Source organism: Pogoniulus pusillus, chromosome 12 (genome assembly GCF_015220805.1).
Source record: "Pogoniulus pusillus isolate bPogPus1 chromosome 12, bPogPus1.pri, whole genome shotgun sequence".
Classification (NCBI taxonomy): domain Eukaryota; kingdom Metazoa; phylum Chordata; class Aves; order Piciformes; family Lybiidae; genus Pogoniulus; species Pogoniulus pusillus.
The window spans coordinates 25375497-25402825 of record NC_087275.1 but is presented as its reverse complement, the minus strand read 5'-3'; the positions used below and the strand labels follow the sequence as shown (position 1 = coordinate 25402825).

The following is a 27329-nucleotide window of genomic DNA, read 5'->3' as shown; positions in this document are numbered from 1 at the left end:
TTGACATCTGCTATTCTCTAAGGCATGCTAGTAGAATACATGCTCTTAACATTTACCAGCAGTGCCTATTAAAGAGCTGCATGGGTTAGGTACATTTCTCAACAGCAAAAGAGAACATACTATTTCCTTCCATGAGACACTGAGATCTCGTGGACTACCAAAATAACTGGAAATGATTGTAACTAGGCAACTTTTAGTGATGATGTCTCAGTTGCACCATGTTGTTGTTAGAGGCTAAGATCCCAAATATCCTTTCTTCCGGAAGTTTCAGCCATAAGCAATGTGAATAACATCAGAAATAGAATGAGTTTTCTCAGCTTCCTAGTGGGAGAAGGAAAGAAGATGGAGAACTGTAGCATGTGAGAGGCAAGAACCTGTGCACATTTGTGTCATCACTGATAACAGCATTTATCTACCCACCACACGTTGGGGGTTTGGGCAATTTTACTGCCCAGAGCACCATTTCCTTTGATTGTGTGACATGTACCTGTTGTTTACTAGGTTCTTTTAGAAAGAATAAGCTAAATGTCACTTCAATCAAGATGGTAGAAAACTTTATTTCCTGCTAAATTATTTATCTAATCAGCAAATTAAAACATATAATAATAATTAGAGAATATATAAGCATGCCATGCTCACAGAGGCTTTTTTTAGTTTAGCTTTTCAAACTGAAGGAAAGAAATGTCATAGCTATGTATCTCTTCCCATTTCTTAAATACTTGCTCAAGAGATTGTTGGATTTTACATTATCTTTAAATTCTGTATTCCTATCAGCCCTATGCAGGGAAGTTTCATTTATTCTGCTCTGAAGTCAAAGGAGCAAAAAAGGAAGAACAGAGATTAAAAATAACAATAGAAATTAACTGCAAATTCTCATTTAAGGCAGTCATTAGATAAATATTAATGCACATTTAATAGGATCTGTGCATGCAGTCAATTCCTTGCATAAATGACAACCACACATCTCTTCAGTTTCTTTTACAGCTACATGACATGGGTTTGCTATAAAGTATGCCTGCCTGTTGTCTTTCAAATGTTTTCTGTGTTTTCTTCCTGGTTTTAAAAAAAAACAAACCCCTATTATTATCTATGTGTTAGCTTGAGGCAAACTGGAATATTTTAGTGAGAAAAATTAGATTATAGGCTGTGAGAAGAAAACAATGGTAATATCTACTTCACTCATAGGCTTGCTGAGATGTATAAAAACAAGAAGAGAAAACACAGATAAGACTGTGTGTGGGTCTCTGTCAGAGTCTGTGCTTTCTCCCTAGGCTGCTTCTGTGTAACTAATCTTTCTGCTTTCTAAACCACCTTGCTGATCCTCCAAACTCACTTTGCACATAAGGCAAACGCTGGTATATGGTAGAAGGGTGGAAAGAAGGTGGAGGGGGTGGTTGGAAGCCCCTCCTCAGGACTCTGAATTCTGGGAGGGCTGTTGTGTTTCTGTATTATTTTTAACTTGTATATTTCTGTATAGAGCTGTATATATTTGTGATGTATTGTAAATACATCTGCTTGTATATTGTGCTAAACTGCAAATATAGCTTCATTCCTTAACTTCCAGCTCAGCTGAGTCTAGTCTGGGTGATTTCATAGGAGTGGGGGGTGGGTAATTCCCAAACCATCACAATCTAGATAGACTTAATATGGGCAATGCAAATCAATCCTACTGAAATTTTAGATCAGAGTTTAGAAAAGCAAAACAATGTAAAACCTAAGTTTAAAAAAAAGGACCAAAACAGGGTCAAGATTCAGGCCTTGAGATATGCCTGTAATAAGTTCTGCTTAGAAGGCTCCTCTTAAAAGCAGCTAAAATACAAGATGTGGTATTTTATCAACATCTGAAAATAATTCTCCATCCCAGAAGACAGAATGCAAGTTGAAATTCAAAATTTAGTTCAAACAAATTAAAAATGCATATTATTACTTTGAAAATGGAAATAAAGAGAGACAATGTGTGACAAATTAATACATCTCCAGTAACCAGTACTGTGAGATTTCACAGCCTATTAAACAAATCAGGAACCTATTCAGGACCAGTTAGCTTTTATAGATCTTATTAAAGGTTATAGATTTCATTGGTTTTATGTTCTAGAAGACCTCAAAATCTTATCTTCCTAAAAGACTCAAATTAACAAAACATTTTAATTTCATTAGTTACACTTTCCAAGACAAACTGCACAAGTGCTTAGATAATTCATTGAATCAGGCTTTAAGTTCAAAAGCATTCCATAGATCTACTGATAATGGGGATGAGGGAAAGGCAGGAAATAGGGGCAGATATGCAAAGAGCAAGGAATTGCAGCTACAGATTATTACACATAAAGCACATGCTAATATTAACAGTAGTAACAAAACCTCAGTCTGAATAAATTATTATAGACTTCATTAGACTAATAACTATATGCTCAGGATTAGAGACTCAGGCAAATTGAAAGAAAAAAACATTTCTATTTATGATAAAAATAATTTCTTCCAAAAGCCAACATGAAAATTATTACTGTACTGACTAATAGCACACACAGAGTCCCTTCATTTTGGCTAGGGTACTATTTAATCCAGCTGTGTTCAGGTTTTATATCATCTCCTACAAACCATGCACTGGTGCAACTGCCTGACTGTATGTCCAGCAGCTCTAGGGAAGTTCTCCTCCTGTTTTACTCTGCCCTGGTGAGACCACACCTAGAATACTGTGTCAAATTTGGAGTTCCCCCATCCAAGAGAAACGGGAATCTTCTGGAGAGAGGCCAACAGAGACCTACAAGGATGACTGTGGAATTTGAATTAACAAATTGTCTACTTGGTGATGCTGAAGGTCGTTTCCAACCTGGATGTTTCTGTGATTCTGTGAATATCTCTCCTAGGAAGAAAGATGACAGTGATGTCCAATCACTAAATCAGTGACATAGGACAAGGGACAACAGGTGCTAGCTGGAGCATAGGATGTTCTCCCTAACCATAAGGAAAAACTTTTTCACTGTGAAGGTGATGGAGCACTAGCACAGGCTGTCCAGAGAGGTTGTGGAGTCTCCTTCCCTAGAGGCTTTCAAAACCTGCCTAGATGCATTCCTGTGCAGCCTCCCCTGGTGATCCTGCTCTGGCAGAGGGGTTGCACTTGATGATCTCTACAGGTCCTTTCCACCTCCTGACATTCTGTGATTCTGTGAAAACAATGTTATTAGGTATTTGTTAAAGGACAGAACTATCGACTGTGTCTTAAAATAAAGAATCAATTTTAAGAATATTTGACATTCCTGAATATGACTTTTTTTTCACCTTCACGAGCAGGGATGCATTTGAGGTTAGTTTGATGAAATTTGGTTTGATTTGGTTTTGTTTTTCTAAAAAAAGACATTGAGTTTGTCTTTAAATCAAGGACAGTATCTCTTGTTTCATTTTTAATGGCAAATCATGGCATTGTAGAATCATAGAATGGTTTAGGTTGGAAGGGACCTCAAAGATCATCCAGTGTCTCACCACCCTCATTGTAAAAAACTTCTTCTAATATCTAGTTTAAACCCATTACTCCTCATCCTGTCCTTACAAGGCCTTGTAAATAGTCCAGCCCTCCTGTAGGCCCCCTTCAGATACTGTAAGACTACTACAAGGTCTCCTCAAAGCCTTCTCTTCTCCAAGCTGAAAAGCCCCAGCTCTCGCAGCCTGTCCTCATAGCAGAGGTTCTCCATCCCTCTGATCATCTTTGTGGCCCTCCTCTCGACTCACTCAAACACCTCCATGTCCTTATTGTATTGTGGGTTCCAGAACTGTACACAGTACTCCAGGTGAGGTCTCACAAGAGCAGAGTAATACAGAAAAAAAAGTTAAACAGCCAGCAGAAAGGATTATTTCTCTATAACAAGGTTTGAGAAGTTGTTAGTCTCTCATATAAAAACAGTTATTAAAACTCAATATTGTGCCTGCTCAGCAGCTATATTTCAGACTTCATCATAAGCTTAAATTACACTTCCCTCACAATTACTTCAAGCGTTAGCACACATTTATGAATCACATCCCACACAATGATTAACTCCTGGAATTAAATCGAATGAATAAGAAGTAGATGCCTGCCTGACAACCTGACAGAGAAATATAAAGTACTAATTCAACAAGTGCAGCAATAATTGAAAGGTCCATAATCCTTGCATCAAAATAATATTAAATTTAGTTTTATGCTTAAGGAAAAAAAAAAACAGTCTAAGCTGTAAGGCAGAGATATTTAATCCTCAAAATATTTGCTTTACTGCAAATATAGTAACTGTGGAATGAATTCTAATCACGGATGTATCTAACTTTCCTCCTCATGCATACACTCAACCCTCTTACCAAGGAGAGACATGAACAGAAGAGACAAGTGCTGAAAATGTTTAACTTTTCACAGAAGACTTCATAACAGTTTTGATCTCATTTTACTAGAGGCAGGGGAAACCTTCTGCATTGCTTTTCACCATTAAAGAACTTGAAAGTCAAAATAAAATGTGTGATTGTTTATGTCTTTATAACTAAACAGTGTTTTAAAGAGATTAATATGAACATTGCATATAAATTGCTGTCAAACTTTAGTATGTTCTGTCCTAAAGGAATTTCAGTCTAACAAGAATTAGACCACATAAACTCCTAAGTATTTTTTCAGATGCTCATATTCCCAAATGATTTCAATACTTTGATATCTTCAAATGTTTTTTGACATAGTGAACAGGACAGCACTTGAGGAATAACTAAATAATAATGTAAAGAACATCTGGCTCTGATCTCTTCTCTATGTCAGTGCCTGCTTTTGTTGATCTTGCTGTGCAGAAAGTTCCATTGAGACAGCGCAGAAAACAAAGAACACAGCACAGAGGCAGCAAGAAGACACCAACAGTTTTTCATGCTTTGCTATCCAATTCTGTGTTCATACATCAGATGAGACACAGATATACATGATATATGTGTCTCAGGTAACATATATGTGTCTCATGTATTATATTCTCTGTCTCAGAATTATATAAAACAGCATCCTGTATATTTTTCATACAGGAAGTATGGTCTGGTGTTGGAGCACATCCATAGTACATTTATGAATTCCTAGCATCACACAGAGGAAAAAAACCCACCCAAGATGACACCTATGTGTGTGCATTCATGTACGGTTTACAATCTGTAGACAATAAATTGCACTGATACAGATGAGCACCATTCATCCACATAGTCTTGTACCACCCAGCTGTTAAAATTACTCCTTTTTAACTTATGACCCAAAGAATGCTTTCACTGAGACCAGGAATTGGCTTCCTTTTAATTCCTGAACCACTCTTCCCCTAAGAAGTTGCTCAAGGACACTGTTCTGCCCCTTGTAAATAAATAAATAGGACAGAAGCATTAATATACTAACCACTTAATAGTTCACATGTGCTGGTTTGAGGCTAATTGGAATATTTTAATGAGAGAAATGAGATCATAAATTATGTAAATAAAATAATGACAAAGTAATAATTAATAATATTAATAATTCATTATAATGAATTGCACACATAACCTGTTTTGTTCTTCATCAATGAAGAATATATTTCTTAAAAATGACAATGGCTTAGATGATCTGAAGCTGATGTGACAAATTAGTTCCTTATTTGTGCCATCTGATGAACAAACAATATCTTGACCTTCTGTGAACTGTACAGTTAAAGGACAAATCCTGTCACCATCTTCAAGTTCAAGCTCCGGAAGCGTAACCTGAAGTCGTGATTGCCTGTGTTAAAAATAAACAGCAGGACATCAGATTCACACATTTATAAACCTGCTTTTCACAGTTAAATACAGAGGAATCACTTCCATTTTGAAGTAAAAATCCAGTGACACCAACTAAAGGGTTAAAATTCCTTCAGCATTTAGATGCTGGTATGTTTTCTACACGTGTGCCTGAATGTTCCTCCTGACCCACAGTAGTGCAGCACCCCAGTCAAGTGCAATTTTTACTAACTGTGCTGCAAAAGCCCTAAATATTACTTTCACACTTTAGGTTTCCTAAACTTAAAGCTTTCATTAATAGTGATTGAACTGAGCTATTGCAAAACAGGTTATAGCAAGTTCTAAAGTAGAAATAATAGGGGGGAAATTCAGTAAGCTACTTGGGAAGCTTTCCTCAGATATGTAATTTCAGGTTCCAGTTGTGAAATAAGAATAGCAGGCAGAGCAGGCCCATATGGAATCCTTTCAGTTCCAACCCCTGCATTACTGACAAATCCCATGATAAACTGGGATTGGTTAGCCTGGAGAAGAGGAGGCTCAGGGGTGACCTCATTGCTGTCTACAACTACCTGAGGGGTGGTTATGGCCAGGAGGAGGTTGCTCTCTTCTCTCAGGTGGCCAGCACCAGAACAAGAGGACACAGCCTCAGGCTGCGCCAGGGGAAACTTAGGCTTGAGGTGAGGAGAAAGTTCTTCACTGAGAGAGTCATTGGACACTGGAATGGGCTGCCCGGGGAGGTGGTGGAGTCGCTGTCCCTGGAGCTGTTCAAGGCAAGGTTGGACGTGGCACTTGGTGCCATGGTCTAGCCTTGAGCTCTGTGGTAAAGGGTTGGACTTGATGATCTGTGAGGTCTCTTCCAACCCTGATGATACTGTGATACTGTGATACAACTCAAATAAGACAGCAATTTGTAAGTAAAGTTAATTCTGCTAATTTATGACAGCTTTTGCTGCAGTTCTGATATTGAAATGATATCTACAGAAGCATAACAAACTAATCACTGCACTTCACTAATTATGTACAGAAAAATTGTATCTTAAGAGACCAGGGGGGAAAAAAAGCATATTTGGACACACAGGTACACCAGAGTAATTGGAAATATCAATATATTCAGATGTCTATAAAATTGGAACAGGTGTGGTGCTGAGCTGAGCTATGCTTGATGATCTCCGGAGGTCCCTTTTAATCACTACCATTCTATATAACATGGAGATTTGAAAAAGGCCCTCTTATAAATTCAAATAACAGGATAAGGTGGGTGATCTATAAAAAGACTAAAAATATATGGACTGTTTAATACATTAAGGATTAAAAAAGCAAACCAACAACAACAAAAGCCCCACACCATGAAAAACTACAATCCCCATCAGTTGTTCAAGCAGATGAATTTCCAAGCAGCGCTTTCTAGTCTGTGGAGCAGAGAAAGAAAACAGAAATATTTTATCTGATTATAGTGAAAAAAATAAATAAATAAGATGCAATATTATCTGAGCATCGGCCTAAAGTTAACCAAAAAACATTGAATATACCTAAATATGGTCACTGCATGAAGCAGGAATGTTTTGAGGACAGAACATAGGCTGATTAAGTGTACAGCAATATTCATTATATGAATTTTCTCTGTGGCTGCTTGAGGTGGATTTCTAGCTCAGACATAAAAGAATTAGGAACAGAGAAACTTAGACATTGATTGCAAAGTGGAAAAGTGCTGGAGTCTCTGAGTGAAGGGGTGAACATGGCAAGGATAAGCCATAAAATGGCAACAATGGACAAGTTAATGTAATTTCACTGGAGCATTGAAAACTTTGTATCTGGAAGCACAGCTTCTATCTGCTCCTTGCTGCTTTTGATGCACTCGCTGCTATCTTCCCCCCACCGCTGTTTAGACTGCTGCTTTGCTGCTTCACTTCACTCCATCCTCACCTCCTCTAAGGTTGCTATATCCCGTAGTAGTTTATTTTGTCTATACTGTTATATTTAGTTTAACTGTAAAAAAAATACTATTTCATTTTTTTACTTTCTGCATACTGAGTTGTAGATTTTTCTTTCTCTGAGGCAGATTTGCATTAAGTTATTGGGGGTGAGATCCACTCCAGCCCATAAAATGTACATAGATTCTTTCCTCTGGTGACGTGGTGGTTTGGGTGTTACCTGCTCCCCCACACACTTTGGAAATCACCCAGCCTAGTCTCAGCCAGCTCTGGAAATTTGAATGAAGCTTCTATTTACAGCTTAGCACAATTATACAAGCAGATATTTACAGTAGATACAGTTACATACAGAAATAGACAAGGTAAAAGCTAATAGAGAAACACAACAGCCCTCCCAAAAACCTGAGTCCCCAGGAGGGGCTCCCAGTCACCCCTTCACCTTCTCCCACCCCTCTACCTTACTCCAAACATTGCCTTGTGCCCCAAGGAAGAATGGAGGGTCAGCCAGGGGGGCTAGGAAGCAAATGGATTAATCAGAGAGACGGCAGCTGAGGTTAGAGAGAAAAATGCTCAGAGCTCAGGCAGTGCCCCAAGTGTGAATACCTTATCTATGTTTATACTCTTGTTCTTATACTTCTCAGCAAGCCTATGAGTGAAGTAGACACCACCATTTGTTTGTCTTTCACAGCCTGTGATCTAATCCTTCTCACTAAAACATTCTAACTAGCTTCAAACTAGCACAGGTGAGCGTAAAATTAATACCAACCTTCAAACCAAAAAAATAACAACTCACTTTTTAGGAAAAGAAAAAACATATTTTGAGGATTTTACCTTAAATAATCTTGTGGAGTAATACTGACGACTGTTTCGGTTTTCACATCCAGAGGAACTGGCATCAGCACTACAAACGGGGGATCAAAATTTATTTTTGGTGACTTCACAGTGCCAGACAATCTTATTTTGTAATGTGGTAGCTTATCCTTTAGACACAGTGATATTTCAGATGTATATGTCCCAGGACGAGCTGTTAGAAAGGAATCAATAGTAAAAAGAGATTCTATTTCTGCTGAAAGTCAGTTATACACTTAAAGCAAGTTCTCCAGTACTGTTCTGACACTTGTGGAGGAGAACTATTTCAATTTCCCACCCTTCCACTCTCCTGCCTCAGCTGCAATTTAAACTTGCATTAAAAGTTGGTTCAAACAGCCACTTCTTTAAGGATGGCCACATTCCTTGCTTCTCTCTAGCAGTACAAATCTAATTTTTCACTGGCATTTGTTTATTGGCTATGGGGGGGTGTCGTAAGGGGTGTGAGGTGTGTGTGTCTATTTGTGTGTCCCCTCCACCCAGAAATCTTAACTGTATAATTGCATGAGGTTTGATCTTTGGACAGTGTGTGCAAAGCAAGTTAAATCACCATCTGCTTTTCTCATCCTTTTAAGTTTGTATTAGCTTATTGTTAAGTTCCTACACCTCTGTCCCAAATAAGCATTTTTATTTTAATTGCCTTGGGTTTTCTGAAATGTCATTCCATATTGCATATGGAAGGTGTCCAGAGAAGGGCAATGAAGCTGGTGAGAGGCCTGGAACATAAACCCTATGAGGAGAGGCTGAGGGAGCTGGGGTTGTTTAGCCTGGAGAAGAGGAGGCTCAGGGCAGACCTCATTGCTGTCTACAACTACCTGAAGGGAGGTTGTAGCCAGGTGGGGTTGGTCTCTTCTCCCAGGCAACCAGCAACAGAACAAGGGGACACAGTCTCAAGTTGTGCCAGGGGAGGTCTAGGCTGAATGTTAGGAGGAAGTTCTTCACAGAGAGAGTGATTGGCATTGGAATGGGCTGCACAGGGAGGTGGTGGAGGCACCGTCCCTGGAGGTGTTCAAGAAAAGACTGGATGAGGCACTTGGTGCCATGGTCTAGTTGATTGTCTAGGGCTGGGGGATAGGTTGGACTGGATGATCTTAGGGGTCTCTTCCAACCTGTTTGATTCTATGATTCTATGATTCTATGATATATATACATATACATACACACATACATACATACACACACACACCCCTTCAGCACAAATGCATGCCAGCAAAACCTACATGCAAACTTCCAAGTAGTAAAGTCACAGGTAGTTAAATCTCAAAGAATCACAGAAATATTCAGGTTGGAAAAGACCCTCAGGATCACCAAGTCCAACCAATATCCCTACTTTACAAGGTTCACCCTAAACCTTATCCCCACACACCACATGCAAACGACTTTTAAACACATCCAGGATTGGTTAGTCAACCTCCTCCCTGGGCAGCCCATTCCAATGCCTGACCATTCCTGCTGGGAAAAGTTTTTTTTTCCCCAATATTCAGTCTAAACCTAATAGTTGCAGCTTGAGGCCATTCCCTTTTGTTCTATTAGTAATTACCTGTGAAAGAGGCCAGGTAAGCACTTAAAATTAAACTAATATTGTATCCACATAAACTGTTAGAGGTTGTAGCTATTTAATAGTATTGCAGGAAAGTAATGTTAGAAGATGGGGGATCTTGATGGTCATTAGTGTCCATGACATAATCATCATGTTTCCCAGGGGGCACTGACCTCATGGCAACTCAAGTGTACATTTGTGGAGGTGACAAAGCAGAGGGTGACAAAGCACTGGAGTGGTCTGCCCAGAGAGGCTGTGGAGTCTCCTTCTGTGGAGACCTTCAAAATCTGCCTAGGTGCATGCCCATGCAATCTGATCTAGGTTAGGCTACTGTAGCAAAGAGTTGGACCAGATGTCCCCAGAGGTCCATTCCAACCCCTACCATTCTGTGCTTCTGTGTTTTCCATGCAGAATGCCAGAGCACAGATTTCTTATAACTATTAGCGCTGCAGATAAGTTTTTTCCATATCACAATAAGATATAGTCAACTTTTTTCTCCCTTGTTAATGCATTATAGCACAGTACAGAGGAGAATCACATTAAAACACCTTCAGTTCTTGAGAATCCCTGTGAATTTTTTCACAGGTAGCATCATATTACCATTAATCAAATAAACTCTTGCATTTAATGTGACACTAGCTTTGTATAGCATCTTGCACTCTCATTATTTCAAATATTGTGCTGTACTTAAACAAATTAATGGATACTCAAAGTTCATTTAAGGCTTGCTCACTCCCACGTTGTACTTTAAAGTACAAAACTATGAAGGCAACTAACACACCAATTCATTAACTAAGTCTCCTGTGTGGGTTTTTGTGTATCTAATGTTCCTTTATAAGAAAGAGTAATTATATTCAGTGAAGGTAGGGCACAAGAAGGCTATAAATCATGGGGAAATGCTTAGAAGATGGAATTAAAGGCAACTGATTTTTACAGTTATTTATGATTTTCTGTAAATAAAAGATATTGGAACACAGCAAAAAATACAAACAACTTCAGATGACAAATATTTATAAACATGTGTACAATTACACATACAATTTCACAGGTTCACAGGATGTTAGGGGTTGGAAGGGACCTCTGGAGATCATCATCCAAACCCCTGCCAGAGCAGGACTGTAATCTAGTGCAGGTCACACAGGAATGCATCCAGACAGGTCTTGAAAGTCTCCACAGAAGGAGACTGCACAACCTCTCTGGGGAGTCTGTTCCAGTGCTCTGTGACCCTTGCAGCAAAGAAGTTTCTCTTCATGTTGAGGTGGAACTTGTCCTATCACAAGGCACAACTGAGAAGGGTTTCTCCTCTCCCTCTTGATAACTAAGCCCTCAGATATTTATAAAATATTGATTAGATCCCATCTACCTCTTCTCTTCACCTGACCAAAAAGCCCCAGGTCCCTCAGCCTCTCTTCTTAGGGCAGTGCTCCAGATCCTTAATCATCTCTGTAGCCCTCTGTTGGACTCTTTCGAGTAGATTCCTGTCCCTCCTGAACTGGGCAGCCCAGAACTGAATGCAATATTCCAGGTGAGGTCTCAGCAAGGCAGAGCAGAGGGGGAGGAGAACCCCCTCTCTTTCTTGGCCACAAGGGCACATTGCTGTCCTATGCATAGCTTCTTGTCCACCAGGACTCCCAGCTCCTTCTCCACAGGGCTGCTTTCAGTAATTTACTTAGTAATTCAAAATACTGGCTCTTATTTATGTGCTGTTCTCTGCCTCACAGTCTTTTCAACATGGAAGCAATTCTTGTGACAAAGATCTCAACAGAACAACCATCATTTGGGTATCATTTCATTTATTCATTATCTCATGATCCCTCTCAAGCTGCTGCACAAAAGAGTATTAGCATTTAATTTTTTATTTCCTCTGTTTTAAACACTAGAGAGGTACTTAGAAGGAGGAGAAAATGAGACACTGTGCTCAACTGGGCCCTAAAATCACAAGATATCTGGAAATATAGATTTATTATTTTTATCTACCAAGTCTAATTTTGCCCTGAGCAATTTTATTTTCCAAGCTATATGCATTAGCTTAATGAATGCAAAATGCACCTATTATGTCTGCTATTAGAAGAATGTTTCTCACATTCAAATGCAGACAAAAATGTTTATATGTGTTCCTCACAAGTGATTATTTTAATATGATCCACAATTATTCTAACCATAGGCACCCTCTGCAAAAATATCACATTAGAATGACTTCTCAAAGTTACAACACCTATTTTGTAGGGTTTATTATCTGGCACACTGCAGAAGAAACCAAATTATTATCCTCTGTTGAAAGCAAAGCAGAAATTTACAAAAGCAGGGGGGGGAAACGTAAAAGAAATAGAGAGTTACAGTAAACTAACTGTGTATTTTTAAGTTACATCTCAAGGAATATCAGATGGTTATTCATTCAGATGCAACTAAACCTGCTTGTTTTAACACCTTCCAACCTTCCATATTTCCATTCCTCATTTTGCTACACTCTTACTCCAAAGACCTGGTGTCATGTTTCTGTTCCTTGACTTCTTTAATCTATTTTTCCTGAGTTGCATCTCAACAGATATTTACCCAAATCCTCTCTCCTGCCTAGACATGCTTTCCCGATGTGCTTTGAGCAGATCCCCACATCTTTCATATGAGAGATTCAAAATCCCTTTTCTAAAACAGAAAACAGAAAGCTTCTATATTTTTTCCCTATAATATCAATCCTTGTTTTGTTCAATCTCTGCGTCATGCTGCTTCAGGTGGGGGTTGGCCTTTTCTCCCCAGCAACCAGCAATAGAACAAGGGGACACAGTCTCAAGTTGTGCCAGGGTAGGTATAGGCTGGATGTTAGGAGGAAGTTCCTCACAGAGACTGATTTGCCATTGGAATGGGCTGTCCAGGGAGGTGGTGGAGTCACCGTCCCTGGAGGTCTTCAAGAAAAGACTGGATGAGGCACTTAGTGCCATGGTCTAGTTGATTGGTTAGGGCTGGGTGATAGGTTGGACTGGATGATCTTGGAGGTCTCTTCCAACCTGGTTGATTCTATGATTCTATGATTCTAAGAGGGGGTTTGCAATTTACTTTAGAGGAAAGTAAAGACAAAGGACATGAAGCAATGCATCAAAGCCAGAAATATGCTCTAAATATTTTTGATCATCCTTCCATTTAACTTCCTTCATGCAGTTTAATTTGTAATAATATATAATTTACCAAAATAATTCAAACTCATATTCCTAAAAGGATACCATGTTTACAACTGTAGACATTGCCTGGATCAGAAAAGATCTAGACATCACTTGTACAAAGAAAGACAGTTCCAGAAAAGCCAGTATTTGATACTTAAAACAAAAGTGTAGAGAATTTAAAACCCACAGCCTTCTAAATAACTCTACAGAAATTATATATTAATTACTTTTCTACTTCATGAAGCAAAAACTCCAAGTCAATGTGAGTTTTCTTCAACCATAAGTTCAAAACAAGTAAAAGCTACCAACAAAACATAAAGTATAATGGAAACATGTTTTGGAATACAGTAAGCAGCTTCAAGCAACACATGCAATTAAATACTACTCTTGTTTATTCATATTTGCAAAGCAACTTTTAATACAGTCTTCTCTATTTATCATACACCATCACAATGAGACTCTTACAACTATTTCTATTTATGTATTTTTAATTACATTAAATTCACAGAATCAACCAGATTGGAAAAGACCTTCAAGATCATTGAAACTAAACTATCAACCAATACCTCTTAGTTAACTAAACCATGGCACAAGTGCCAAGTGCCACATCCAGTCTGCCTTTAAACACCTCCAGGGACAGTGATTCCACCACCTCCCTGAGCAGCCCATTCCAATGCAAATCACTCTTCCGTGAAGAACTTCCTAACATCCAGCCTAAACCTGGCCTGGCACAGCTTGAGGCTGTGTCCTCTTGTTCTGTCACTGGGTGCCTGGGAGAAGAGATCAATCCCCACCTGGCTACAACCTCCTCTCAGGTAGTTGTAGAGAGCTGTAAAGCTCTGGAGTTGTAGCGGGTTGTAGAACTCTCCCCAGAGCCTTCTCTTCTCCAGGCTGAACAACCCCAGCTCCCTCAGCCTCTCCTTGTAGGGCTGTGCTCCAGCCCCTCACCAGCCTTGTTGCCCTTCTCTGGGCACATTCAAGCACTTCAACATCTTTCTTGAATTGACGGTCCTGGAACTGGACACAGTACAACCTAGTGCTTAACTGAAGCTACAGATTTCCAACCTATCATAAATAACAGTAGTAACACCTTTAAGACAGAGATGCTGCTCACTTGCTGATTCATGGTCAGATTCAACTGAAACCCCCATGCTTTTCTTCCATTTGAGAATGATGTGCCCCCAAAAGACAGCCATTAAAAACTATCCAAACAACCTGATTTCTGCGGCCTTCAGCAGCTTATGCTGGTGTGCATTATCAACTCAAACACAGCATCACATCACTTTCTACATGCAACACAGGACTGAAGACCACACAGAATCCTAATACTAATAATGTTCTGCCATTCCTCCTCTTGTGTGTGTGGTTGATTAATATCTTCCTACACACTCCTAAGTGTTGTTAGAAATCTATTTTACATTTTTTTCACTTAGGGTCTGGTTGCCTGAGCAGACTATTCAGAAAATCCTATTCTGTATCTCACTGAGGAGAGTTATGTAGAAAAAAAGTATTATGGTTATGTAGAAAAAAGGTTCACACATATTCCAAGTACTCTTGGAAAGCTTTAATATCTATGTCAGTCAACCTAAATGCACATGAAAGAGCAATGCTGAAAATTATTCAGCTATCCCAGCCTTTGATGCTTTCTATGTGTAAAACTTGATGCTTTTTATGTGCAAACTAGATTTTTAAATTATGCTATCAAGTGATTCCATGCTTTGTGTTAGGCCTGCAGCTGTCTTGTTTTCTCAGAAGCACAACAAACTTTTCTTTTGGCTCTTCAGTTCGTTGCTTAGTCATATTAACCAAATCAAGTGCAAGTTAATCAAAACCAAGTGCTAGTTATGATTCATTATAAAAAGTCATTTAAACAAATCTATGAAAATGGCATATTGACCAAATAGTCTGAAGAATAATTTAGGTTGTTACTTACGAGGGCAGAAGAATACAGCAATACTGATTTTTTCTTCTGGATCAAGAAATCCAGTCTGCTGACTAAATTTAAAAACACCTTCTTCTGCATTTTCACCTGCATCATCATAATTCAATTTCCATGTCAATTGCTGCCTTGAGATATTCTTCAGATCAAGCTTCTGTAGATATTTGCAGAGAAGAGAAGACATGATGAAAGAGGGAAAGCACAAACACCGTGATATTTTACATTTTGCTCATCCTAAGCTTTCTTTTTGCAGTCAGATCAGAGGGAAAGCAAGAAAGAACTAGAAAGAAATGATGAAGCCAGTGTATTTTAACTATAATGTGAGAGGAATTTCTTCACAGAGTGATTTGCCATTGGAATGGGCTGCCCAGGGAGGTGGTGGAGGCACCGTCCCTGGAGGTGTTCAAGAAAAGCCTGGATGAGGCACTTAGTGCCATGGTCTAGTTGATTGGATAGGGCTGGGTGCTAGGTTGGACTGGATGATCTTGGAGGTCTCTTCCAACCTGGTTGATTCTATGATTCTAGGACGAGTATGGCTATCAGCACAGACTAGATGCTATCTGCTCGCTGACCACATCCACAATGAGTGATGCTTTCTTTTTCTGAATGGAAAAACCTCATTTATGTGAGGTGAATAGCTGAAAGTATCATGATGGGAGTATTTAGCCAAAGAGAAATGGGGATTTTTTTCCTGACACAGGTGAAGCACAGCAAGCACTAAACTCATGGCTCATCACACACAGATTTACAGGTGGATATGTTAAAGAAGCAAGAGGTTCAGAATAGATTTTCAAATGCCATTCTTTCAATTCTGTAAGATGACAGCAGAAACAACAACACACATTTTCCATTCCTTTATCTCAGAGTTACACTTTATATACATATATATAAAATAGAATCATCTTAGAATCATAGAATCAACCAGATTGGAAGAGACCTCCAAGATCATCCAGTCCAACCTATCACCCAGTCCGATCCAGTCATCTAGATCATGGCACTAAATGCCTCATCCAGGCTTTTCTTCAACACCTCCAGGGCTGGTGACTCTACCACCTCCCTGGGTGGATATATATGGTAGAGATGTGATGTATGATATATAGCATCTATATGTATGACATATAGCATCTATAGCTAGGAAAAGGCTTTGATTTTGTATTACCATTATGTTCTGAAAATACTTGAAAAAGAGCTCCAAGTGTTTACATCATTGCCAAAAATAATTTTTCTTACTATTGAAACACAGCCTTTAAGAATTAGAAACAATAAATTGTGTTATGGTATGTTTTTCATGCATACAGGTGAATTATGCTCCAAAAGAGAATGGCTGTGTTTCATGACTACATTTAAACCATGATGACCAGGAATTTTCTGAGGTAGTGCAGTTGGAACAGATCAATACCATACAGCTGCCTGTGTGAGCTACCCTAGGTGAGCCTGCCTTGGCAGGGGGGGTGGATTTGATGATCTCTCGAGCTCCCTTCCAACCTCCAAGGTTCTGTGATTCTGTGAACTTCCTTGGAAGAGCTGTGAACCATCACAGCAGTTCAACTGCATTCCTGCACTGTCTGCCTAGCTAACTAGCATAGGCAGAAGCACAAAGCAAGCTATTTCTCATACAATTCATAGCCAGCCTCTCATGGTGCACTTTCTCATATGCCAAAATCAGGATAAGTCGGGTTTTGAGCTCTAAAAAACTTTATAATGATTAAAAGACATAATCTAAAACCAAAAACTGAACAAACTGACAATGGGGAAAAATCAAATATTTAAACCATACATTTGGAATATGACTGACTTTTGACTTCCAAATCTGTGTATTCTTTCTCCAGTCATTCTTTAGTAATTAAAAGCTACAGCAAACAACATTTGTGATTACATACCTGGGAATTTAGACTTTCAACAGCAGCACTGAAATGTGTTCCACTTGAATGTTGTGCAAATTTGAGTTCCATTGAGGAGAGCTCCAGTGGTGACCTAAGTACTGTTGGGAAAAAAATAAGACATTTATAGAGCATTATTTTGACAAATATTTCCTCAAAGAGCCTTCACAAAATCATTGTTTCTACACGTTTGCCAGAAATGGTAAACTTTGCTTTCTTTCTGTTGTTGCCATGCTATGTGTGTGTATATATATATATATATAAATAATTACTGCAATTTAACTTCCTGTCTTATTCTGAATTTTCAGTCACTTTAAAATTGATATACTCTGACTTAAGGAGTATCTCTTTCATACAAAAATGCTATAGAGAGACGTGGTCTTCCTATCACAGATGAATGCATTTACATCTGTAACAGTATTAACCAGAAAAGAAAGATGTTATTAAAAACCAGAATTTCTCTTCATTTCATACAGCTGCTATGAAGAAACTGTCACCAAAAAAATGAAGTGAGGATTTAGAAAATCAAGCTATGTGTTCTCACAGCCTCATTTAACTTCTTGATTAAACACTGGAAATTACCCTAGCAAATATATAGCATCCTCCTATTAAAATCTGCAAGCTCGTTTAACAGTCAGTAAGGAAATATATTGATCAATTTTATTCCCTCCTAAAAAGGCCAAGGGATTTCCTAATTATCTATTTCACATTATCTATAAAACAGTACTAGCTTTATTTCTCTAAAGCACAGGCATATAAACTCTATAAACTAATATTGTTTCCAAGTAGGAACATAATCTGCTGGAATGCTTCCACCAGTACTCAATTAATGTCTAGTCATGAAACCCTCAGCTCTCATTGAAACTGCCTGTATAAGGAAAACACTGCAAAACTGAAAGACTAAGAGGGAAGGGGAAGAAGGAAGGAGGGAAAGGGAGGAAAGGAGGAAGGGGAAGAAACTATCTCTCCAACAAATAAAAGCCTGTGAGATTGATTATTTTAAATAAGTCATCTCACATGAGGTCATTAGGTTGATAATAGTTCTTTCTCTATTATATCTTGCTAAGGTAGGGCTTGCATTTTTCCAGCTTTGTGGGTTGGGTGGAGGGTTTTATGCTTTCAGTGTTTCTTATATATCAATAACCAGTCTTCAAGGGAAAAATCTTACAAGTATTTAAGTAAGAGACTTGACTTCCTTCTCAGGTGCTTACACAGTCTACAAACTTTCTTTTAAAAAAAAAATCTATGATAGGTTGGAAACATGTTTGCTACACTGAAGTTAAAAGAGTAGGTTAACTACTCTAAGATTGCAATCCTTTTCTCAGGGCATACAATCTCAAGTATTGATTTAATTGCCACCTGCACTGTCTTGCGCGATCTGAATCCCAATTAGCTCAAAAAGCTATCATTGGAGGGAAAAAAATGTGGGGGGAAAACACATAGCAAAAAGTAAGCAGTAATGAGAATTAGACATACTCATTAAACCTTGCAAGGTTCATCTCACTCACTTCAGTTTTTGAAGTGATAACTTCAAATAATAAATCAATAACAGACATCATCAGAGTTCCTTTTCAACAGCTAAAATACTTTGGCTCCTTGCCCCTACCTGTATGATTACGTCAAATGAGTGTTCAAGACATTTACTTACACTTTTTTGCCCTTCTCTCACCCCACAACATTTCCAGTAAGAAAGCAATACCAGTGCTCAAATTTAAATAGAAGCCACACCTTATTTTTTCAACTATTGTGTATAAAGTATTAAATATCTTCTTTAATTCTATGATTACTTGCTGTTGGCCTATGTTTTTACTTTGAAGAATTTATTTGTGGCAGAAGTTTCTTAGTTCATGAGATGTGCTTTCTAATAATGCATATGTGCATTTATCCTTGGTTTATGTGTCTGTTGTGGTAGGCCTGATAGGCCCAAAATAGGCTTATATATGTCTTGCCTTGCCTAGGCATGCTTTTCTGCTCCACCAGAGAGGCAAGCATGGGAAATGGGACAAAAAATAACCTGGAGCCACTGAGTCTGGCCTGCCCAGGGTCCTGTGGTGTAAGGGACACACACTTAGCTTGTGCCTGCCTAGTGCCAGGCCTGTGCTGTTCCCAAACTAGGGAAAAGTGAGCCTGTGGCTTTGCCTAACGTGGTATGGTTTGGCTAACTGCCATCCTGATTGGCTATGCTTGGGTCCAAAGGGCAATAAATCTCAGCCCACATTGATAAAAGGAGATGTGCAGGTGAACAACCTGCTTTTGCTTTGCTGCTTTGCTCCCCTGCTCTTTGCTTGCTCTCTCTGCTGTGCCCAGCCCTGCTGCTATTGCACAATGCCTTACTGCCTGCCTGCTAAACTCCACTGCCACCAGTTACCAGGAGCAGACCCTGGATGTCTGCACACAATTGGCCTGTGTGGCCAGCGTGACATGGTGCTGAGACTGCACCACATCTGTCTTCTGCACCTGAAGGTCCTGCCTAGAATCCCTGGACATACACACAGATGGTCCAGAAGAAGCCAGGAGACAAGGTCAGAGATTGTCTGCATCCTGTCCCCAGAAGCAGGGAAGATTCAATTCTCAACGTCCAACAAGACAGAGTCCCCTGAAAGCATTTGGGCACTGTCTGGACTGTGGCTAAGCCCCCACGAGTGGGTAATAATAATTTGTGAGTAAATGCTTAAATGCCTCTTTGTAATTCTCTCCTGCCTTCTGCCATAGAGCAGAAAGAGCTTGAGCCATCTGCTGGGCAAGCAGCATATTGACCACAAGAGGCATTTGACTGTGGGAACCTTCTCTTCCACTTCAATTAATGTTTCTATATGTTGCTGGTTATTACTAGATCTAGATATTATCCACAGAATGTTTCCATGACCCTGTAAGAACTCATATATTATTAAAATTAGTGGTCGGGGGTGGCCAGAGTTCTGAGTAGCAAAATTGATAAACAATATTAATTTTGGAAAATATCATCTTGTGTCAATTAATTTCCCCTCCCAACAGTGTTCTTAAACTAAATATATTTAGAAATAGTTAATATAAACTAAATGTTAGGAAGAAGTTCTTTCCAGTGAGGGTGGTGAAACACTGGCACAGGTTGCCTAAGGAGGTTGTGGATGCTCCCTCCCTGGAGGTGTTCAAGGCTAGGCTGGATGAGGCCTTGAGTGACTTGTTCTAGTGGGAGGTATCCCTGCCTATGGTGAGGGGCTGGAACTGGATGATCTTTGAGGTCCCTTCCAACCTAAATCATTCTGATTCTATGATTTGCCAAAAAAACAAACACGCACCAAAAAAAAATCCCAACCAACCAACAACAAAAAAAACCACACCAGAAACCAAAGAAACAAACAATGACTTCCATAAAGCCCCACAAACACCACACAGATAAAACCTAATAAACTGGAGCTGCTTTTATCCCAAATCCAACACCTATCATCCTGTGATTTTGCATTTAATTGGCTAAGTCTCCTTTAAAGCTCCTAAGGTGTTTAAACATTACCCAAACATCACTCCAGGAGAATAACACTTAAATCTCATCTCAAAGAAAGAGTGACTGCTTATTAAAAGCTGAGATCAGGACAGCTAACGGATTTGAGCATTCACAACATGTAGGTCTACATAACTGTCTGATCCTTAAAGAGAACCACAAATTACCTCTAAGAAAAACAGGTAAGAATCATGTAAGATATCAATTCCTTGCTGCAGGCAAATAGCCTGTAACTTTTGCCATTAATAAAGCCTGGCAGGCCAGAAGAGTACAGTTCTGCACATAAAAGCAAACAGAAGCAAATGGACTAAATTGACACCAATTCTCTCAGATGGGATCACAACCACTTAAAGGCACTTTAAGGGAGTATTATATATAGCTAGAGCTCCTAGTTTTGACAGGGTAAGACCAAAAAAGAGCATGAGTGACATACTGTTTTTTAACACTCCTCAGATGAACCTGCTGTAAATATTGAGGTCAGTATGATAAAGTCTAGAAGTACCAATGAAAGAGGAGAAACACAAAAATGTCTTTTGGTAAACCAATTTTTAGGCAAGTGCAAAACTGGGGGGGGGGGGGGAAAAACCCAGCATGTCATCATAGAATCATAGAATTAACCAGGTTGGAAGAGACCTCCAAGATCATCCAGTCCAACCTAGCACCCAGCCCCATCCAGTCAACCAGACCATGGCACTAAGTGCCTCATCCAGTCCTTTCTTGAACACCTCCAGGGACAGTGCCTCCACCACCTCCCTGGGCAGCCCATTCCAATGCCAATCTCTCTCTCTGGGAAGAACTTCTTCCTAACATCCAGCCTATCCCTCCCCTGGCATAACTTGAGACTGTCCCCTTGTTCTATTGCTGGTTGCCTGGGAGAAGAGGCCACCCCCCACCTGGCTACAATGTCCCTTCAGGTAGTTGTAGACAGCAATGAGGTCACCCCTGAGCCTCCTCTTCTCATCATTTCTTTTATACAAAGTTCAGCTTTCCCCATATTTAAAAAAACAATATCAGATCATATTAAAGATTTCCAAAATATTTACAAACTATTCCATTTCCAGTAAAATTTTAGTTCAGTAACTTTCTGCAATTGGAATACAAGCAAAAAAAAACCCAACCCATCACTACAAATACAAGCAGCCACCATCTACTTAAACCTCTAGTTTACCTACCCACTGCTTTCACTTTGCGGAGTGGAACGGCCACAGTCACTGCCTGCGGCTGAGGAGCAACAAGGTGCTTTGTAGATCCAACAGAAGCTGCGAGGCTCAGCTCTGTCACTGGGAAGTCATCCCGAGGAGTACTAAGTGGAAGAGTAAAGTCATATGCTGCCACCTAAAGGACAAAAGCATCATTGGTGGTCACTTTCCTAAGGACATTTCAAGCATTTCAACCATCTGAGTGGCATCACTATTTCCATATAATCATTGAAGTCAGGTTAGGACCAAATCCTGATGTTAGTGGGATGATAGTTTATTAGCACCGAGTATCAGCCCTTCAAGTAAGCAGTGACAAAGCATTTTTTCTGCTACCAAGGATAAGCTATCAGGGCTATCATCACAGCTACAGACAAGGTTTCTGGTAAATCACTGTGCTGTGTTCCTCTCCAATCACTCTTCCAAGTGCAAAAATAAAGTTGGAGCAGTGACCCAGTTGTACAATTACAAGTAGAGGGGTAAAACAAAGGTATCCAAGTTAAGAAAGCCTTTCTCAAACGCTGAAAATGTCAGTTGCTTCAGCACAGTCAGAAAAAGCAAAACAAGCTATGAGAAAAAGGTGAGGCATGAGTTAAAAATCGAGAAACCCTAGGGGAAAAAAGTAATTCTTTTTTAATGTTTGTGATCGAATGCCACTGAATCCTAGAAGTCTGAATCCCAGTGATTTTGAGCCCATTTTTGTCACTCCAATCACATGCCCAAGTAAAATTTAAAATACAGCATGTTTTATACACAGTCCTCTTTGAGCAGGCTGTGCATCTGAGAGACCAAATTTTTTTCACAGCAGACTTTCAAGGACTTGTCTTTCCAAGGATCAACACACCAGACCAATATCCCTTCCACAAAGTAGCTGGTCAAAATTTGGTTTTCATCTCCCATCTCCACTAGCAGGAAAGCTTGTTTTAGTCTTACTATGTAACAAGGGCTTTATTTTATTAAGAACAGGAAAACAAAAATGTATGGATAGCCATAAGTAAGGTGGCATAAGAAAAAACAAACTTCTGCAATAAAACCACTGTTAGAGCCCTTCAAACTCCATTTTCACCTTCAAAACCACAGACATCTCCAGAAAGGACTCTGGCCGACAGAATCTGCGTGCAGTAAAAACAGCTATATAAAGAACTGATGAATCATTTAAAAGCTTTCAAAATCTGCAGAAAAGAGTGATCCATGCTTCACTTTTACATGTGTGATAGTAAGTGAAATATGTAAGTAACAGGGGAAAAAAAATAGCCTAAGCCATGACATGAGGCATATATCCATCTGTAACAGAATCAACACAGAGCTTAGGTAATGAGAAGGGAGTAGGCAGCACTTAAAGTGTTTGGAGTTCCAGCAGGGTTTGTAGCTCACAGTTATGATCACCTGGTGAGCAAGATGTGTGCTGAGCCTTGTGGAACAATTTGTGTGTTTGTGCTTAGCAAGAAGGAAGCATGAGATGAAGACAGTTTTTTCTAGCTAGATCACCACAGGCCCTTGGTTTATACTGACACTTCAAATCTGATAATGATTTCAGTGTATAACAGAATTGGATTTTCAACATTAACATGATGAGTGTCAGGGTTATTTTAAGTAACTAACACTCAAGGGTGTGTCATAAAAAATGAGTAAAAATCTCCTGATTTGATTAACATACTCTTCTATTTTTGGCTTCTCGAGTCACTCATACCAAAAACTTCATCACAGTACATCTCCAAGTTAAGTTCTTATGGCATAAAAACACAGCCAAACAGAGAGCAGCCAAACAGAGAGGGATCTGGGGGTACTGATTGATACCCGCCTGAACATGAGCCAGCAGTGTGCCCAGGTGGCCAAGAGAGTCAATGGCATCCTGGCCTGCATCAGGAGTGGTGTGGTCAGCAAGAGCAGGGAGGTCATTCTGCCCCTGTAGTCTGCACTGGTTAGATCACACGTTGAGTACTGTGTCCAGTTCTGGGCCCCCCAGTTTAGAAGGGACATTGAGATGCCTGAGCGTGTCCAGAGAAGGGCGATGAGGCTGGTGAGAGGCCTTGAGCACAGCCCTATGAGGAGAGGCTGAGGGAGCTGGGATTGGTTAGCCTGGAGAAGAGGAGGCTCAGGGGTGACCTCATTGCTGTCTACAGCTACCTGAGGGGTGGTTGTGGCCAGGAGGAGGTTGCTCTCTTCTCTCAGGTGGCCAGCACCAGAACGAGAAGCAGGCTGCGCCAGGGGAGATTTAGGCTGGAGGTGAGGAGAAAGTTCTTCACTGAGAGAGTCATTGGGACACTGGAATGGGCTGCCCGGGGAGGTGGTGGAGTCGCCGTCCCTGGGGCTGGTCAAGGCAGGATTGGACGTGGCACTTGGTGCCATGGTCTGGCCTTGAGCTCTGTGGTAAAGGGTTGGACTTGATGATCTGTGAGGTCTCTTCCAACCCTGATAATACTGTGATACTGTGATAATTAAAAATTAGACTGCAAAGGACCTTTTCATCTTAGTTTGAGGGGACACAGTCTCAAGTTGTGCCAGGGAGGTCTAGGCTGGATGTTAGGAGGAAGTTCTTCCCAGAGAGAGTGATTTGCCATTGGAATGGGCTGCCCAGGGAGGTGGTGGAGTTGCCATCCCTGGAGGTGTTCAAGAAAAGCCTGGGGGAGGCACTTAGTGCCATGGTCTAGTTGATTGGATAGGGCTGGGTGCTAGGTTGGACTGGATGATCTTGGAGGTCTCTTCCAACCTGGTTGATTCCATGATTCTGTGATTTCATTTCCAAGTATGTGTGTAATACAGGATCTCACATCACAAACAAGTGACTCCTTACAGTTTTAGAGAAATAAGTGACTGTCTTATCTTACAGTAGAAATTAATAAGCACTGCATTTTAAGGCTGTGAAATTTGTATTAAAAAAAAAAAAAAACAAAAACCAATACAAAACAAAACAAAAACCACAACAGCAACAAAAAAAATCACCACAAATCTTTTACCATTTTTTCCCAAAACCCTAAAATAAATTTGATAGAATAGAGCTAATTAACCATGTGTTTAGTAGTTAGCTGTTAAAATATAGAAGTGAGAAAGAACTGTAAAGTGAACCAATATTAGGGGGGAAATAAAATCAAAACTCCAGATCAAACATCTTGTACAACAGACACAACATAGAAACAATCAGAAGATTATCTCACAGTTCATCTACTTAGTAGTTCTAATATCTGTTAAAGCACATATGCAGGGGAGAATTGTAAAGTGAACCAGTATTAGAAAGAGAGAAAATAACTAAGTAAAATCACGCAGCTCTACAGCAAACATTTTGTGTGACAGTCACAACATAGAAACAATTACAAGATTCTGTCACACTCCTTCAGCTACACAAGAAGGTTGCTATATTTGGTATAGTGTCCCCAGCACATATCTTTAGAAGTATAACAAGCAAAATGCTGCAAAAATAACCAACTCATCTCCTAAGCATTATGGGTTAGTGTAAGGAGAACGGAGATCATACAAACATAGAATCAACCGAATTGGAAGAGAACTCCAAGATCATCCAGTCCAACCTAGCACCCAGACCTGTCCAATCTACTAGACCATGGCACTAAGTGCCTCATCCAGCCTTTTTTTTTAACACCTCCAAGGACACAACTCCACCACCTCCCTGGGCAGCCCATTCCAATGCCAATCACTCTCTCTGCCAACAACTTCCTCCTAACATCCAGCCTAGACCTCCCCTGCCACAACTTCAGACTGTGTCCCCTTGTTCTGTTGCTGGTTGCCTGGCAGAAGAGATCAACCCCCACATGGCTACAACCTTCCTTCAGGTAGTTGTAGACAGCAATGAGGTCTGCCCTGAGCCTCCTCTTCTCCAAGCTAAACACCCCCAGCTCCCTCAGCCTCTCCTCACAGGGCTGCATTCCTGTCCTCTCACCAGCTTTGTCGCCCTTCTCTGGACACGTTCCAGTATCTCAACATCTCTCTTGAATTGAGGAGTCCAGAACTGGACACAGTATTCAAGGTGTGGCCTGACCAGTACTGAGGGTGCCATGGTCTAGCCTTAGGCACTGTGGTAAAGGGTTGGACTTGATGATCTGTGAGGTCTCTTCCAACCTTGGTGATACTGTGATACTGTGATACTGTGATACTGTGATACTGTGAGTATAGGGGAAGAATAACCTCCCTCATTCTACTGACCACACTGTTCCTGATCCAGGCCAGGATGCCAAATGACACTAAGTTTTTCAAGTTTGCCAATACTGAAATGCTTAGTCTATATACATATTTATAATTGTGATGGCTATAGATATCATGACATCATTGGCTGTATAAAAGAATACAGTCTGCAGTTGTTCTTAATCAGTGCTGTTATATTGAGTAAGTTGAAGTCAGACAACAAACGATGAAATCTCCTCTCAGTCCTCTCCAGACTAAACAGCCCCAGGGTTCTCAGTATCTCTTCACAGGAGAGATGCTCAAGTCCCCCAGTCATCCTCATAGCACTCCACTGGACTCTCTCCAGCAGATCCCTCTCTCTCTCTCTTGAACTGGTCTCACTAGGGCAGAGTAGAGTAGAGAAGAACCTCCCTAGACTTGCTGGACACACTTTTCTTGATGCACCCCAGGATGCCATTGGCTCTCTTGGCCACAAGGGCACATTGCTGTCCCATGCACAACTTGCTGTCCACCAGGACTCCAAGGTCTTCCTCCATGGAGCTGCTTTCTAGCATAGCAGGGCAGCCCCCAACCTGTGCTGGTGCCTGTAATAATACACACTTTACTCCCAGAAAGTACTTTCATTTTGAAGCTGACAAGAGGCAGGATAGTTTCAAGTAACAGTAACAAACATTCAAACTTACCCATGACAATATTTTAAGAAGAAAAAAAAACAAAACAAAAACAAAACTCAAACTCAACTATGATTAGTTTTCAATCTCTAAAAGATTATGCACTTGAAAATAGTAATGATAATATAAAACCATATTTCTTCTACTAGTACTGGACTTGCAGTTGCTCTTTGATTGAGATATCTAATTTCTCTTCATAAACCAGAGAATGCAGAGAAGGGCAGGAAGAGAATTGTTTCACAAACACTCAAGGTTGTCTGCATCATCAGAACTACTTTTACTGTCCCTATTTACACTAATTGTGGGCCTTAATTGGAAAGGAGACACCACCTAAAACGTGGCATTCATAGCAGGTAAGACACTTCAGAAGCTTTCTTTTTTTAGTTACGTGAGGCAAAAGTGCTTTTTGTTACACCTCCCCATGGAACACCTCCAAAGGGTGCCAGAAAAGGACAGGTTTGTGTAGGCTGTCACTAGAAGATAAAATTCTTGAACAGAAATTAGTATTCTTGCAGACTTTTATTTAGAGAGCACTTTAAAAACACATTCTGGTTTTTTTTTCCACAGAAAATGCTTAAATCTTTCAGGAAGCCTAAATTCTCCATCTTTATATCACAAGTAAGCAGCTTTCCACATCAATAATGTCACTTCTGTTTAAAGCCATTGCTCAAAGCACTGAAAAAAGCCTAAAGCTTTCATTTGTATATGGTCAAGAGATGATGCACCAGCAATATCCTGCTGGTATTTCATAGCTGCAGCTTTTCCATATAGTTTTTTTATACCATTAATTCTGTTCCTTCACTCTGAAAAAAAA

The 27329-nt window shown here is 39.9% G+C and overlaps 1 protein-coding gene across 1 annotated transcript in view; it reads right to left on the bottom strand.

The window, feature by feature from the left end:
* Positions 1-27329, bottom strand: part of CFAP47 (cilia and flagella associated protein 47) — a 287488-nt gene that overhangs the window by 224466 nt on the left and 35693 nt on the right. The window contains exons 22-26 of the mRNA XM_064151944.1: positions 21687-21849; positions 17037-17137; positions 15151-15310; positions 8487-8679; positions 5516-5725 (exon numbers count right to left, since the gene is read on the bottom strand). Of these exons, the coding sequence (XP_064008014.1) occupies positions 5516-5725; positions 8487-8679; positions 15151-15310; positions 17037-17137; positions 21687-21849 (827 nt within the window). The remainder of the gene's footprint in view (positions 1-5515; positions 5726-8486; positions 8680-15150; positions 15311-17036; positions 17138-21686; positions 21850-27329) is intronic.